This window comes from Acinonyx jubatus, chromosome X (assembly GCF_027475565.1).
Source record: "Acinonyx jubatus isolate Ajub_Pintada_27869175 chromosome X, VMU_Ajub_asm_v1.0, whole genome shotgun sequence".
NCBI lineage: Eukaryota > Metazoa > Chordata > Mammalia > Carnivora > Felidae > Acinonyx > Acinonyx jubatus.
This window is the reverse complement of record NC_069389.1, coordinates 15,746,992-15,762,493: the sequence shown is the minus strand read 5'-3', so window position 1 is coordinate 15,762,493 and position 15,502 is coordinate 15,746,992. Positions and strand designations below refer to the sequence as shown.

General features: G+C 45.5%; 1 protein-coding gene across 7 annotated transcripts in view; it reads left to right on the top strand.

Annotated features, from left to right (window-relative positions):
- SH3KBP1 (SH3 domain containing kinase binding protein 1) overlaps positions 1-15,502 on the top strand; it is a 331,711-nt gene that overhangs the window by 39,120 nt on the left and 277,089 nt on the right. For 6 of the 7 annotated variants that reach the window (XM_027054604.2, XM_027054606.2, XM_027054600.2 and 3 more), the window contains exon 2: positions 10,557-10,714. In XM_027054604.2, coding sequence (XP_026910405.1) covers positions 10,557-10,714 — 158 coding nt within the window. The remainder of the gene's footprint in view (positions 1-10,556; positions 10,715-15,502) is intronic. The other variant, XM_027054603.2, reaches the window with a different exon arrangement.

Below are 15,502 nucleotides of genomic sequence, written 5' to 3'. Positions count from 1 at the left end.
TATTTATTTTGAGAGAGACAGGGGCAGTGCAAGTGGGGGAGGGGCAGAGAGAGAGAGGGAGACAGAGAATCCCAAGCAGGCTCCACACTGTCAGTATGGAGCCCAATGCGGGGCTCCGACTCACCAACTATGAGATCATGACCTGAGCCGAAACCAAGAGTTGGGTGCTTAACCAACTGAGCCACCCAGGCGCCCCTAAGCAAGCATTTTCGATGCCTTATCCATAACTAAATGTGTTTCAATCATCCATGCAACATCTGTGGAATAAAACTGGCTCATGACATGGGTGGCTGTCAGGGGAAAAGCAATGTTTTCTACTTATTTTGTACAATCTCTATATTATATACTAATTTAAAATTAAATTAGTATATAGTATAAGCAGACACTTGACTATTTCTTCTTCCTTTTATTTTATTTTTGAAGTATATTTATTTATTTTGAGAGGGAAAGCACAAACAGGTGAGGGAGAGAGAGAGAATCCCAAGCAGGCTCAGTTCCCTCAGCACAGAGCCCCATGAGGGGCTGGAAGTCATGAACTGTGAGATCATGACCTGAGCTGAGATTAAGAGTCAGACGTTTAACCTACTGAGCCACCCAGGTGCCCCCTCTTCTTCCTTTTAAAATTTGGTTGGCCCCAAACCTTTTGGATCCTCTGAGAAAAATAGGGGATCGCCTTCTAATTAGGCACCCACGTTTAGGTCTCTCCTTTGAATCTGAGAATAGACTGTCATTATATAAAGAAAATTAAGCTATCTTGTTACTTAAAACTGTCAAATATTTATGTAAAGCAACATCCATGTGCTTGCTTTCTTCTGCTGAAAAAAAGGTTATGTTTTCTTTAAGTGGCTAAACTGTTTTTGACTTAAATGTCTTCTTATTAAACCGGTTTTCTAAGGTGCAATTTATTTTCTCCTCTGTGCTGCATAGAACCATTCTCTCTACAGGTTTATCATCTGTAATCAGTTGTCTTGATTCTTTGCTAGTTTTTTTTTTTTTTTTTTTTTACCTGCAGGTTCATCTGCATACTTTCTCTGTGCTTTCTTTTTTATTTAATTTTACTTCTTTTTTATTTATTTCTTTTTCTGGCCACGTTATTCTTGTCCAATGTATCTAAAGCACATTCTTAGAAGAGCTGTGCATTAGGTTTGCAGGGGTTAATTTCGGCCGGGAAGTGTTTAAGAACTCATTGTTTCTGGCTCCTTGCGTGAGGCCTATTGAGGCCAAGGCTTCAAAACACAGGCTGTGAGGGACTCCCCCCCCCCCCCCCAACGTTGTGAAGCACTTCTGGTTGAGGGAGCTGGCGACCCAGCCACGCCCTACCTCCCATTCTCATCTCTCCTCCAGGGCCCCTCTGCTGTCAGGGGCGGTGGTCGTGGCAGAGGTGGGAATGGAGTGGAGGCTGATCACTGTAGCACTTGGGAAGGTTGGACCCGTGGGCCAGAGCGTATTTTGTGACTGACTGGCCATGCTGGTTTTGGCTTCCTCTAGCCTTCAAGTCACACAACAAGTCACACAAGTCTCATCTGTGACTGCGTTTTGCTGTGCTGAGTTACAATAAGCTATGGTTTGGGGTAACACTTTCTCAGGACATGCATTCGATCGCCAACAATAATTGAGCACCTACTATGTGCCAGACACCAGGTGAGGGGGAAGAGATGCTTGGATCTGCCCTCTAAGGGTTCGCATTCCAGGGGCCAGGCAGAGAGGACACGCGTGGGGAAACCTTTGTGGCACAGCACCACACAGGCCTGTAAGGCTCGTGGCTGTCATTTATAGAGCGGCTTCTGTGTACAGGAGTTTACAAGCATCGTCCCTCATCTTTGCAACAACCCACTGGGTAATCGTCTTCCGATTTGAAGTACAGAGCAAATGAACTCAAGCAAGGTGTGTGGCCCCTGTGACACAGCTAGTGAATGTCTGTGTCAGAACTCACTGCCAGGCCTACCAGGCTTTAAGTCCTGTGTTCTTTCTCCCACAACTCACGTCCACCGTGAAGATGCTTGGGTACAGGCGGCACGGGCCGAGAGATGGGCTGGGAGGCTGGCCCAGCGAGCGGTGTGACAAGAGCGTCCCGAGTGCCATGGGAGGCAGTCAGCGGTGGGCCTTCTTTCCTCTCTCACAGCTGGTTGCTTCTTTCTCTTCTCTCTTGGTTGTTCTCTTTTCCCTTCCATGCGCATGCCCAGTTCTGGGAGCTGCTGCTAGGCCGCTACAGACATCGTTTAACCCTGCAGGCAGCCCCCCTGGCACACGGTGCCCGGGGAGAGAGCTTAGGCCCAGTAGCTCTTTGTTCCCTGGGGTCTGTGTTCTGCACCTGTCTTCCTTGGGGAAGCTCATGTTCAGGTTCTAACAGTTTCAGTCCTTAGGAATGACCCCTTTTTGGGCCTTGAATGGTCTCCTTAGTGGTGTGTCTGTGAAGATGCGAAAGGAAAGTGTGCTGGTGTGGAGCTCAACTTGGTTGGACTTGGAGGTCCTCTCAGTGCCAGTGGCCCCAACCTAGTAAGTTTAGACCTACACCTTCAGCCGTGGCACTACCAGGTGAGCATGGGATGCTGAGAACCCAGCCTTGTGTAGGGAAGAGTCTGTTCAAAACATTGATGTACAAGTGTATCTGTTAGGGTTCTCTGGTGGCAAGCAACAGAAACCAACTCACCCTTGACCAAAGACCGAGGAGGATTTGCTGGAGGGTTGCTGGCTGGTTTATAGGATGGAAGGAAAAGAAAAGCTGGAAGATCAGGTTGAAAAAAGATGGCAACCAGGGAGCCCGGGAGATCCCTGCCTCTTTTGGGAGCCCTGCTGGGGGATCTGCTCCAGCCACATCCAGTCTTTGTCATGTCCATTGGCCGTTGGTAGCCACAGTTGAGTCCTGTGCTGTCAGAGGTGGCAAGTCCCATCCGACTGTATCTCATGGGAGAGGGGGGGGTCCCTCAAATGGATTCCCCTCTCTGCATGGGGATTGGTCTCTCCCCGGGGCACAAAAGCAGTCAGCCACCTCAATGAGTGATATCTATGATCATACATTCCAGAATATACATCACATACATGGTCTTTTTATTTTTAAAAGCTATATTGAGGTGGGTGTCTGAGGGGCTCAGTGGGTTAAGTATCTGACTGTTGATTTTGGTTCAGGTCATGATCTGAGTCTTGAGATCAAGCCCTGTGGTGGGCTCCTTGCTGAGCATGGAGCCTGCTTGGGATTCTCTCTCTCCCTCTTCCTCTGCCCCTCTCCCTTGTTTGTGCACACACACACTCCCTCTCTCCCTCTCTCAGTAAATACGTTTATAAAAAAATTTAAATAGCTATATTGAGATATAAAATTCTACCATTTTAAGTGTACAGTGCAATGATTTTAGTAAATTTAAAGCATTGTGAAACCCTCACCACAACTTAATTTTAGAACATTTCCATCATCCCAGTATCATCTTTTGTATTCTTCTGCATTCACTCCCTGGCCTAGGCAACCACTGATCTCTTTTCTCTCTTATTAGATTTGAACACAGGTTCTTGTATATTCCTGCCTGGTGTAATTTTCCCTGGATATTCTGGGAACTAAGCTGCGTATGAAAGGAAAATAAACCCAGTGGCATGGATATCTGGATCTTGCTGGTCTTGGTTTTCCTCCTTTTCACTTCACAACTTCTCTTATCTCACCAGGACCATGATGTGGGAGAGTTTAGTCCCAGTCTTGATGCTGCCACGATTTAACTCTCACTCTCTCTCAGCCTCAGTTGTGGAACCTTCCAGGCCTCAGTTCCTCGTCTATAAAATTAGGAAAAGGATTTGACAAGATAGTAACTAGTGTTCTTTCTATCTCCAGTGATCAGGAATGATGATCTTTTTTGGTAAAATCTTCTTTTGGAAAAAAATTAGTTCTTGATTTTATACACTTTCTTCAATCAGGACTAGAACAAAACATTCAGAAATTATTCTTTAAAATTCACAAATGAAGCAGTTCTTTTTATTTTGTATTGGGGTATAGTTGACATACAACATATTAGTTTCAAGTGTACAACATAACGATTTGATATTTGTGTATATTTCAAGATGATCATCACAAGAGTTCTAGTTGCGTTCGCCACCACATGTAGCTACAGAGTTTTTTTCTTGTGATGAGAACTTGTAAGAGTTACTCCTTTGGCGACTTTAAATATGCAGTCAAGTATTATTAACTATAGTCACCATGCTCTACATTACGTCCTCGTGCCTTCTTTATTTTATAACTGCAAGTTTGTATCTTTTGACTCCCTTCACCCATTTCACTGGCCCCCACTCTACCTACCTCTGGCAACTGCCAATCTGTTCTTGGTATCTCTGTGCTTTTTTTTTTCTTTCTTTTTTTGTGGAGTCCACATATAAGTGAGATCATATGATAATTCTCTTTCTCTGTCTTTCTCTTTCTTTCACTTAGCATAATACCCTCAAGGTCCATCCATGTTGTTGCAAATGGCAAGATTCCATTCTTTTTTATGGCTGAGTGATATTCAACAGTATCATCTTCTGTCTCCGTTTGTGCTTGATGGACACTTAGGTTGTTTCCATGTCTTGCCTATTGTAAATAATGCTGCAGTGAACATAGGAGTGCAGCTATCTTTTCGGTTAAGTGTTTTCTTTTTCTTCAGATACGTACCCAAGAGTGGGGCTGCTGGATCATATGGTAGTCATCAGAGGTGCACAAGGGTTCCCTTTTCCCCACATCCTCACCAACACATGTTATTGCTGGTCCTTTTGATTCTAGCCATTCTGATAGGTGTGAGGCGATATCTCATTGTGGTTTTATTTGCATTTCCCTGATGATTAGTGATATTGAGCACCTTTTCATGTACCTGTTGGCCATCTGTATGTCTTCTTTGGAAAAGAAGACCTGTTCAGATCCTCTGCTCATTTTTAAATCAGGTTGCGTGTGTGTGGTTTTTGTTTGTTTGTTTTTTTTGTTTGTTTGTTTTGCTATTGGGTTATACGAATTATTTATGTATTTTGGATATTAACCACTTATTAGATATATGATTTGCAAATATTTTCTCCCATTCAGTAGGTTGTATTTTCATTGTGTTGATGGTTTCCTTTGCTGTGTGTACATCTGAAGTTCTTAAAGCCTAAGACTGCTTAAACTGCACGAGAGGTTTGCGGCATCATCTATATGTATATATAGACAAAGGAAATTAATTGGGAAACTTTCATTCTCCTTCATGCTTTCTGCTTTATTCAGATATTTATGGAGCTGGACCTGAGGCTAAGCAATGGAGGTAGAATCCTGAAAAAGACCAGGGCTCTTCCCAGATGGAGCTTGTAGTATGACTGGGCTAAGCCACTGTGAAATTGTGGCACAGTTAAGTGACAGGAGACAGGAAGTTAAGTGCATAGAGGCAGGGAGGGGCCGGGTTGCAGAGAGGGGCCTCTGAAATGCCACCGTGAGAAGTTTGCTGTGAAAAGGTGCTTGGCAGCTGGCTTAGCCAACTGACTGCTAAGAAGCACACATTTCATCTTTTGGGGGAGGATACATTCCAGCAAGTTTGAAGGCAGAGATCTGGGTGGTTGACACGTTTTGCGCGTCGAAGCAGACCTCTTTTCTCCCCTGGCTCTATCCGTTTGTACACACAGGTTAACCATAGCCTTGGCTTTTGCAGCGACGGGAGATGCGGCAAACGTGTGGAGGCCAGCTGTTGGCACAGCAGGCAACTGAAGGGTGGTATTTTTCTGACAGGGAGACTTCCTTAAGTTTTGTAATTTATGGTGTCTTTCAATACGGGATTTTGTTTACTGTTGCCCTAATTATACCTCTGATATACTGTATTTAGCTTAGTGTTTTAATTTTGTGCTCATGTCTACAGGTAGTTTCCCAAAAGGTACCATTAAAAAAAATCTCAGGCAATGTTTTATAGCTCCTGCAGCCTACCTGCAGCTTCCTAAAGCCAAGGAAATGGGTTTTGGGGACGCAGACTTTCTCTCATGGGTTCTTGTGAATATTTTGACTGTTTATGAAGTGTGAGGTCTTGATTTCCTGTCTGCCAAGTATTATCCTAAATTATCTCTGTCCAACAGAAGTATAATACTAGGCTGCATGTGTAATTTTAAATGTCCTAATAGCCACGTTCATAAGGCAAGAAGAAACAAGGTAAAAAGAAATAATATACTTATTTAACCCAGCATGTCTAAAATATCATTTCAATGTACAATCTAAATATGAGATATTTTACATTCTTTTTCTCCTAATAAGTCTTTGCCACCTGCTGTGTATTTTACAGCACATCTCAGTTTGGACCAGTGACACTTCAGGTACTCGATAGCCAAATATGGCAAGTGATATGGACTGTAGTGGACAGCCAAAGTCCGGAACCTTTCAATGGCTCACAGAGGACACAGGGCAGAGCCTTTCAGGGGGATAGGAGAGACATAGCCTCATGATTTATGAGTGCTTAAGAAAATCATACATAGGTTTCCTCCTCTTAGAGAAACCTGATATGTAAAATTCATCTTGACAGGAAAAGTAAAGCAGGAAGTGATTATTCATGTTACAAAAGAATTAACCACAGGATTCTTTAAATAGCAAGCTCCGTTAGTGCACTGAAGAATCTGACTTGATTTGCAAAAATGTGATTGACACTTGGCATTTTGGTAGCATCTTTGTTGGGCAGAGAACTACCTGCCATTATAAAACGCAAGCTGGGCAGTCGGTGTATCGCAGCTTTATTGAGCACCTACTACAGGTCATGGATGCTCATAGGAGAGAGAACAGAACTAAGAGCTAAGGGTGATCTGGACCCAGAAGGCATTTAGAGGCTCCCTGAGAGGATGAGACACCTGTGCAGCCACCACCACATGGAACTGCCTTAAGGCCAAGGCCCAGGGAGGTCTAGGGGCTGGAGGAGCCAGAAAGGTGGTATGAGGCAGTCAGGCCCCCCAGCTGGGGCTGAAGGCGGACAGGGTGTATGTGATGCCTGAAGTGTCTAGGAGCTTAAAACAAGTTTAAATCTGGAAAGACCAGATAGGATATTGGGAAGACTCAAAAGCCATGCAGTTATGCTTTTTTTTTGTAAATTTTTTTGAATGTTTTATTTATTTTTGAGAGAGAGCGTGCGAGCAGGGTAGGGACAGAGAGAGGGAGACAGAAAATCCAAAGCAGCCTATGTGCTGAGAGCAGCAAGCCCGATACGGGGCTCGAATTCACAAACTGCAAGATCATGACCTGAGCTGCAGTCAGACGCTCAACCGCGCAACCGACTGAGCCACCCAGGCGCCCCTGCGGTTAGCTTTATTTATCCCCAAGCCCCCAATTCCTAACCCCCAGCCTTACAGTAAGCGTCAATTAAGATGTGTCCTTGGGCTCATCACAAGAGAGAGACTGAAGCAAAAGCAGGATGTGTTTCTCGTCAGTTTGTGACAGCAGACAGCAGCTGTTTACTTCCTAGTAACCATCTTGAAGCAAATTCCTTTGTCCTCTTCCAGCGTCATTTTGGTAAGGCCTGTGTACAGAATAAAGTGAGAATTGCTGTTTAGAAAAGAAGCAGCAAGGTTGTGTTCTGGAAGTTGATGGGGTTCTAACTTCCCCAAAGTACACAGGGTTCAAGTTCAGTGTCTAGATGGACCCAGCCAGGTCCCATGTGCTGCTTCCCGCCCCTGCCCCTTCCACTCACTGTGATCTCCTGTTCCCCTCAGACAAACTATGAGCTTCTGTCTGCAAGCACTAATGGGGTCAGCCTTGGGGAGCACAGGTCAGTGTTCCAGGCCTTTTCTTGGTTAAAAAAAATACCTATTATTAAAAAAAATAATCGAGTGGTTCCATGTATATATTTATTTACAGATTGTATGCGTGTATTATTGTACTAGTTGATTGAGAAAACCCCAAAGAAGCTTCTAAACATTTATTATTAGGTTTAGTGGACTCTGGGAAAACATGAGATTGAGTGTTATAGGAATTTGGACATTGGTGGAAAATGAAGACCTTTGTCTTCATGATTCAGGTACGTACATTTAAATATCTTGCAATCTGAATAGTTCCATACTATAACCAGGTAATTTACACCCGTATCAGCAGTGGAAGACAACCTGTATTCTCAATTGTCCTGATAATTCAGTCGTGTCCCTGGAAGATCTGGTTGGCTTGTCCTCGCGCTCCCCTCCCAACATGGCTGGCCCAGAGCTCACACCAGGAGCCGAAGGCAGCAGCTGTAACATTTCCTTGTTTCCTTGCTCCCATGTTGACTATTGTCTACAACCCCTGATTTCTTCACACAATTCTTTTTAAGCCTTTCATCCATTTATTGAGGGGTCATAGCCATGAAGAGGCTTCATCAGGAGGCTGCCCAGCTCTGCAGACCTTCCCCCCGCTGGAGCCACAAGCCGGCTCTGGCTCTAGCAGGCAGCCTTGTTGAGGGGCCCTGCTGGCCTCAGGCTGCTTCCTGACCTAGAGGCTGGATGAAGGAACCGGTGTCATTTTTCAAATGGAATATAAGGGACGTTGAACTTTTGTCTTTTTAAAATTAAAATAAAACGAATCGCTGTTCTTCTGATTGTTTTTTCATGATGTCAACTAATCCCTGAAGTGAGTGCATCCCACTTTGGAGAGCACTGGCTCAGAAAAATGAGCTTAACTGCTTTGCTGAGCTTCAGGTTCTTTAATTGGGAAGATGAGCATCATAATATTGTGAGGATTAAATGAGATAATGCAGGAGAAATGTTGGGCACAGAAACATTGGTTACTGCTGTCTCAGTTCCATTTGCAGAGCTTTAGTGGATCCCTGTCTGGGTCATTTGAAGAAAGTTGGTTTAAAAAAAAATTGTTTTTTACGTGTATTTATTTTTGAGAAACAGGTGAGACAAAGTGTGAGTGGGGGAGGGTCAGAGAGAGAAGGAGACACAGAATCTGAAGCAGGCTCCAGGCTCTGAGCTGTCAGCACAGAGCCTGATGTGGGGCTTGAACCCACGAAATGTGAGATCATGACCTGAGCCGAAGTCGGACGCTCAACCGACTGGGCCACCCAGGTGCCACTGAGGAAAGTTGGTTTTTAATTGACCTGGTTCCAATTGTCATGATGGCTCATTTTAACTGCTGGGGAGCAGAGCATGATGCAAGAAAATAGGAGTGTTTCTGCCTTTGTACTTGTCAGGAACCAGGAAAAATTGGAAAAATTTGCTTTGTTCAGGCTCTGATGCTCTTCCTTTTTGTTTACAAGTGATGAGAAGGGGGTTTACAACTCAACTTCATCCTGGGAAGATTCATGACAGCTTATTTTGGAATGAAAATAATGATCCAGGCAAAGAAATTTCACTTTGAGTTGCTTGTGAATTGGTCAGGGTCTTCTGATCTGGAAGCACTTTGGGAATTCATCCCTAATGGAGACACAAAGCCCATTGACAGGGGGCCCACTCACCTACCCACCTTTTTCCTGGAAACCTACCCCATTGTATTGAGGTTTCCAGTCATCTGTGCTTTTTTGTCGACTACTGAAGAAATCTTTGCCAAACCCAAGATTGCTAAGGTTTTATCCTGTGCTTACTTATGAAAGTGTGGTACTTCTGGCTCTTAGATTTAGATCTGTGATCCATTTTGAGTTCACTTTTGTGCTTCTTACAGAGCTCATTTAAAACTTTTCCTCTTCTATTTCCATAATTTCTAAGTTGCTAATTCACCACCTGGGGTTTCAGCAAATTTTCAGTATCCTTGTATTTATTCATTTGCCATTCATTCATTCATCCTGAGCTGCAAATATAGAAGGAAAAGGACAAGAGGTTTATTGGTTGAGGTGGTTATGAGGCAAGACCCAAAGCATAGACGAGTTGCATAATCTATCCATGGACGAGTTAACATGCTCGGGATTGCTTAGCTCTGCTACTTTGCACCTGTGCTTTATCAACAAGTCGCATCTGTGTCGTCTGTTGCCTCCACCTATGACCAAATGTAAAAAATCACCACAGATTGGGGGAACACTTTAAAATGGTGCTGCTGCCTGAGAAGCCCTCTGTTGACAGGGTAGTTGTCCTGAGGGTGTCTGGTCTTTCCAGATTTACCCTGCAGACTTAAGCAGCCAGAGACATTGGCTTGGCCAGCAGGGCCCTCAGTGTCAGCTGACTTAGTACATCTTGTGGCTGAGAGATGGGCATTATTTCTTTAGGGTGGGAGTTATTATCATTTTGCATGCCTGAGGTCCAGGGACGTTAACTTCACACAGTTCGTCTTTGCAAGGCTGGGAACACCTAAGGACCAAACCTGCGTGTGTTATCTGCCTTCTTTGCACTTGGGAAATGATGCTGTACTCCCTCCGGGAGTGCGAATGTGATTGGCCTTCTGTCGTTGTGTGGTTTCCCCTCTGAAGCTCCTGCTGGCCCTGAGAACTGTAGGCCACTCTGCCGGTGCCTGACCACGGACCTGCGCTTTGTGGTTTCTGTGCGACAGGCCTCAGGTTAACCAAAATCAGGTTGCTGTGTGGGGTCCTGTTATTTTAAGTACTGGTAGAGGGGAAGTCCCTTTAATAAGACTTTACTGATCTTCCAGGGCTGGTGGGCCTCAGACTTCTCCAAGATCTGATCTAAGGTGTTCTTTTTTCTGTCCCTGTTCCTTTCAGTGGAGGCCATAGTGGAGTTTGACTACCAGGCCCAGCACGACGATGAGCTGACGATCAGCGTGGGTGAGATCATCACCAACATCAGGAAGGAGGATGGAGGCTGGTGGGAGGGACAGATCAACGGCAGGAGAGGTTTGTTCCCTGACAACTTTGTAAGAGTGAGTACAATGTGAAACCCTTTTCCTGTCTCCTCTGTGGGTTCTACTGACCAAAACTGTGGGGGCACTTGGGTAATTTCATGGGGTCACGTCGGGGATGAGTTGACAATTTGACCTCTTGTGAACTATCAAGAAGAGCATGTATAGCTTTGCACTAGGTATCTAGAGATAGCCATTGTGAAATCACTTTCTTAAGGCCCAGAATGTTCTTTTTAAAGTGATGTGTCACTTAGAAAATGCTGGAAAAATATAATGCTTGTTAAATTGTTTTATGTACTTGTTCATTTACTTTGATGTTTTAAAGGAATTTAACCCTTATCCATTCCATTCAAAATGAAACTAGTTTTTTTAAAATTGAGTTGTGTGTGTATATATATATGTATATATGTATATATATATCAGAAACCTCTTAGCTTCCTTTGGCTTAAGAGTCATCACTTGGGTAAAAGAGAGATAGAGGGTCAAGAAGTACTTCACAGGCCCAGAAAAACAGACCACTTTTACTCCCTCCCTTCCCCCCACCCCCACTGGACTTAATTTCCTTTTATTGTTCTCCCTGGAGGGCATCTCTATTTTCTTGCGTGGACTTTGGTCTTTCTTACAGAAAGATCTTACCATGAAGTATGGCAAAGTAGAAACTTTAAAGAGAAGCTGAGAGGGTTTTTCCCTTGTCCTTGACCTCCTGAGGTAAGCTCCTCCCTCAGAGTGCTCTTGGGGAATCCACAAAGGTTAGTGCTGAATGGAGAAGCTGGCCAGGCCAGTGATTTGTCCTATGTGGGTCTATCTTTGCCTTTTTTTTTTTTTTTAAAGCAGTGAACACTGTGGTCCAGTTTTGTGCACCTCGACCTTGTGAGCTCCAGGCTTTCCTTTACAGAAACCTTCAAAGCTGGGGGTGGGGGTGGGGTGGGGGGTTGGATTAACTAGGAGGTGGAGATTCAGGAGCACATCTGTCCCAGTGAGCCCAGGGTGATCTGTTGAAGTGCTGAATTGCCATACTGCATACCTGAAACTAATACTCCATTGTATTACCTGAAATTAAAATTAAAACTAAAATAAATCTAAAACTAAACTAAAATAAAATTAAAACAAAAACTCAAAAAAAGTAAAATAACCTTCAAGGCTCCTCACACCTGCCATGACTTACGTCAATGGGATGCTTCACAGAGGGAATTAATTGGAGACATTTGGCACATCTGGAGGGAAAATTATGATTAAATATATATTATTAAATATTAATTATTAAATATTATTTAATATTGTATTATATGTTATGTACAAAATTATAAATAAATATTAAATAATAGTATTATATATACATTAGAAAGGAAGAGCAGGGAGGAGAGGCAGAGGAGGGGGGAGAGAAAAAGAGAGAGAGACAAAGAGAGAGAGAGACTCTCAAGTAGCCTCCACACAGTGCAGAGCCTGATATGGGGCTCGATCCCATGTGTTTGGGATCATGACCTGAGCCAAACTCAAGAGTTGTGCACTCAACTACCTGAGCTACCGAGGTACCTCATGGGGTGAAACTAGTTTTGACTTTTATTTATTTACTTACTTACTTATTTTAGAGAGAGAGAGAGAGAGAGAGAGAGAGAGCGAGCATGAGCCGGGGAGAAGGGCAGAGGGAGAGAAAGAGAATCTTAAGCAGGTTCCACACACAGTGTCGAGCCCCATGCAGGGCTTGATCCCACAACTCTGGGATCATGACCTGAGCCGAAATCAATAGTTGGACACTCAACCAACTGAGCCACCCAGGCCCCCCTTGTGTTGACTATTTAAGTCAAGTAGCAGTCAAATTAAATGTAGAATTCCAGTTATGCTGTTTTACACCTTTGTATTCATATTGCTTTTTTGATAGGAGTGGTATTTTCCTTTCCCCTTTGTGGCCATGAAACATTGAATAAAATCTACTTTTTCAGGAATGTTTTAAAAATTATGCCCTTTGCAGAAGTCATCTAGGGGTTAATTACAAAAATGTAGCTCATTCGTGTTAAGAAATTACATGCTGCACAGTTCTAAATAATGGTTGGAATTGAGTAAAAAAAAAGGGGGGGGGCGGGGAGAGACGTCACCTTGAGGCTGTTCCCTGTGGGAAATACCAAGTAGGTCAAAAAATTTTTTCTGCCATAAACTTCCTATCTAACGCTGGAGAAGACAGGATTGTTCTTACTGGAAGGGTTGTGTGCAGAAATCCCCAGGGCTTCTCCTGTAATTCAGTGGTAGCAGACCATGCCCAAGACCTATGGCTGTGAGGAGCAGGTAGTGTGGGGGTGCTGGGCCCAGAGAAGCAGGTATCCCCCTCAAAGTGACTTGAGAGCTACATGGGAGGGTTTTATGAAAAGGGATTGATCGTGAAAAACAGTGTCCAACTCTTGGGCCCTCTACCTGTACCCTGCCCCCAGTCTAGAACCAATAGGAACCCACTTCAGTCTTTCCTTAGGATCTTGCCCCAGAGTAATCTTGCTCACATTTCATTTTTTTCTTTTTTTTTAAGTTTTTTAAATGTTTATTTTTGAGAGAGAGAGAGAGAGAGAGACAGAGACAGAGAGACAGAGACAGAGCACGAGCAGGGGAGGGGCAGAGAGAGAGGGAGACACAGAATTCGAAGCAGGCTCCAGGTTCTGGGCTGTCAGCGCAGAGCCCAATGTGGGGCTCAAACCCACGAACCATGTGATCATGACCTGAGCTGAAGTCGGACACTTAACCGAGGGAGCCACCCAGGCACCCCTTGTTCTTTTATTTTTGTTGTGCAGAGGCTGGGGACAGTTTTGTTGGTAACACACTGAATAACTTGCTTTTTATAAATAGTTGTAGGAGTACAGACTTTTTTTTCTTGGACTACAGTTGAACCTAGCAGCTCTTTCCCATTTTAAGAGTAGGAAAATATTATATCTGGGCTATCACATATTGACTCTGTTGTACTGATGTATAAATGGGGGTGTAATTCTTTTGCCCTTCCAAACAAAACCCCCAATTTTGGGACAAGGACTGCCCTTGAATTTGAGCCAAATTCTCGTGTAGCAGGAGGGTTTTTCCAGATAAAAGCTTGGTGTGAAGATGGAGGAGAAAGGAATGAGAGAAGAGGACCATGGGAAAGAGAAAGGAGGATCTGGGAAAGAAAGAAGAGGACTCTGGGAAGGAGGTGAAGACTGTGGGGAAAAAGAGGAAGACCCTGGGAAGGAGGCGAGGACTATGGGAAAGAGAGAGGAGGACCCTGGGAAGGAGGCGAGGACCATGGGGAAGAGAGAAGAAGACCCTGGGAAGGAAGGGAGGACTGTGGGAGAGAGGGAGACCCTAGGAAGGAAGGGAGGACCATGGGAAAGAGAGAGGAGGACCCTGGGAAGGAGGCGAGGGCCGTGGGAAAGAGAGAGGAAGACCCTGGGAAGGAAGGTGGGACTGTGGGAGAGAGAGAGACCCTAGGAAGGAAGGGAGGACCGTAGGAAAGAGAGAGGAGGACCCTGGGAAGGAGGCGAGGACTGTGGGAAAGAGAGAGGAGGACCCTGGGAAGGAGGTGAGGACGGTGGGGAAGAGAGAGGAAGACCCTGGGAAGGAAGGGAGGACTGTGGGAAAGAGAGAGGAGGACCCTGAGAAGGAGGCGAGGACCGTGGGAAAGAGAGGAGGACCCTGGGAAGGAGGCGAGGACCGTGGGAAAGAGAGAAGAAGACTCTGGGAAGGAAGGGAGGACTGTGGAAGAGAGGGAGACCTTAGGAAGGAAGGGAGGACCATGGGAAAGAGAAAGGAGGACCCTGGGAAAGAGGGGAGGACTTGGGAGGATAGAGGACATCACTGGGAAGGAGAAAAGACTACAGTGTTGGCACCGGTTTCGAGGGGAGGCCCTATTTTGAAACCCTTATTTTGATGTCCTATAGGCTTAGTGCTCCCTCATTCCAAACCACAAATCCATAGACTCAGAGAGCTTCCAAGTTGGACTTTGCTCAGGGCTCAAGGCTGGGTTGCCTACTTAAGCATTTGTGGGGGCTGGTGGGCCCCAGGACAGGGAAGCACAGCGTAGGAAGAACCCAGGCCGCCTCAGAACCCATTCTCCTTGCTGCGGGAGTGCTGGGGAGCAGGAGCTCCTCGCTGCCAACCCCGAGGTGAGGTCATTCCCCGGCCTCTCTCCGCCCTCGTCTGCCTGCTGGGCCTGGGGCTGGGGCCACCACAGCAGGCTTCCGTGGGCTTTGGCTCAAGAGGAGTGCTGGCGGGAGATGGCAGGGAGGGTGGGAGGCCAGCCAGGTCAGGGATTATCCTGCTGGCTCCCTGCCCCAGGGGATTGTCCCTCTGCCAGACGATGGTTGCTCCCAAGTCCTCATCCTCCATACTCCTTTCCCTTCATTCCTGGTTTCTAGCCCCGCCTCATGCCTCAGAGTTTCACTGTACCTCACCCACTTTGGAAGTCTCCTTCTTGGTCCCGCCTCACATTACCTACTTGGGGTGTGCCATCTGTTTCCTTTTTGGAGCCCGACTGCCTCATCTGGCCACTCTGAAGATTAAAGGAGGCAGGATTTAGCACATGGCTGGCCCCCTTCTGAGGGTGCCCCTGTCCCATGTCACCCTCTCCCCCGGCCTGAGTGCCTAATTGCTTGTCGTCTCCCCTCCGCTGGAGCAGTCCCAGTGTGGGAAGTCACACTCTCTGGAGGCACTTGTCCCACCCCAGCCAGAAAGGACGTGGCCGGGATGGCTGGGGCTGCGCCACTTGTGGCTGTCACATTTGGCAGAAAAAGAAACTTCTATTCTTTCAGATGGCTGAATCTATTTTCAAGTCTTCACCCACTGGGAATGTTTTAGGCC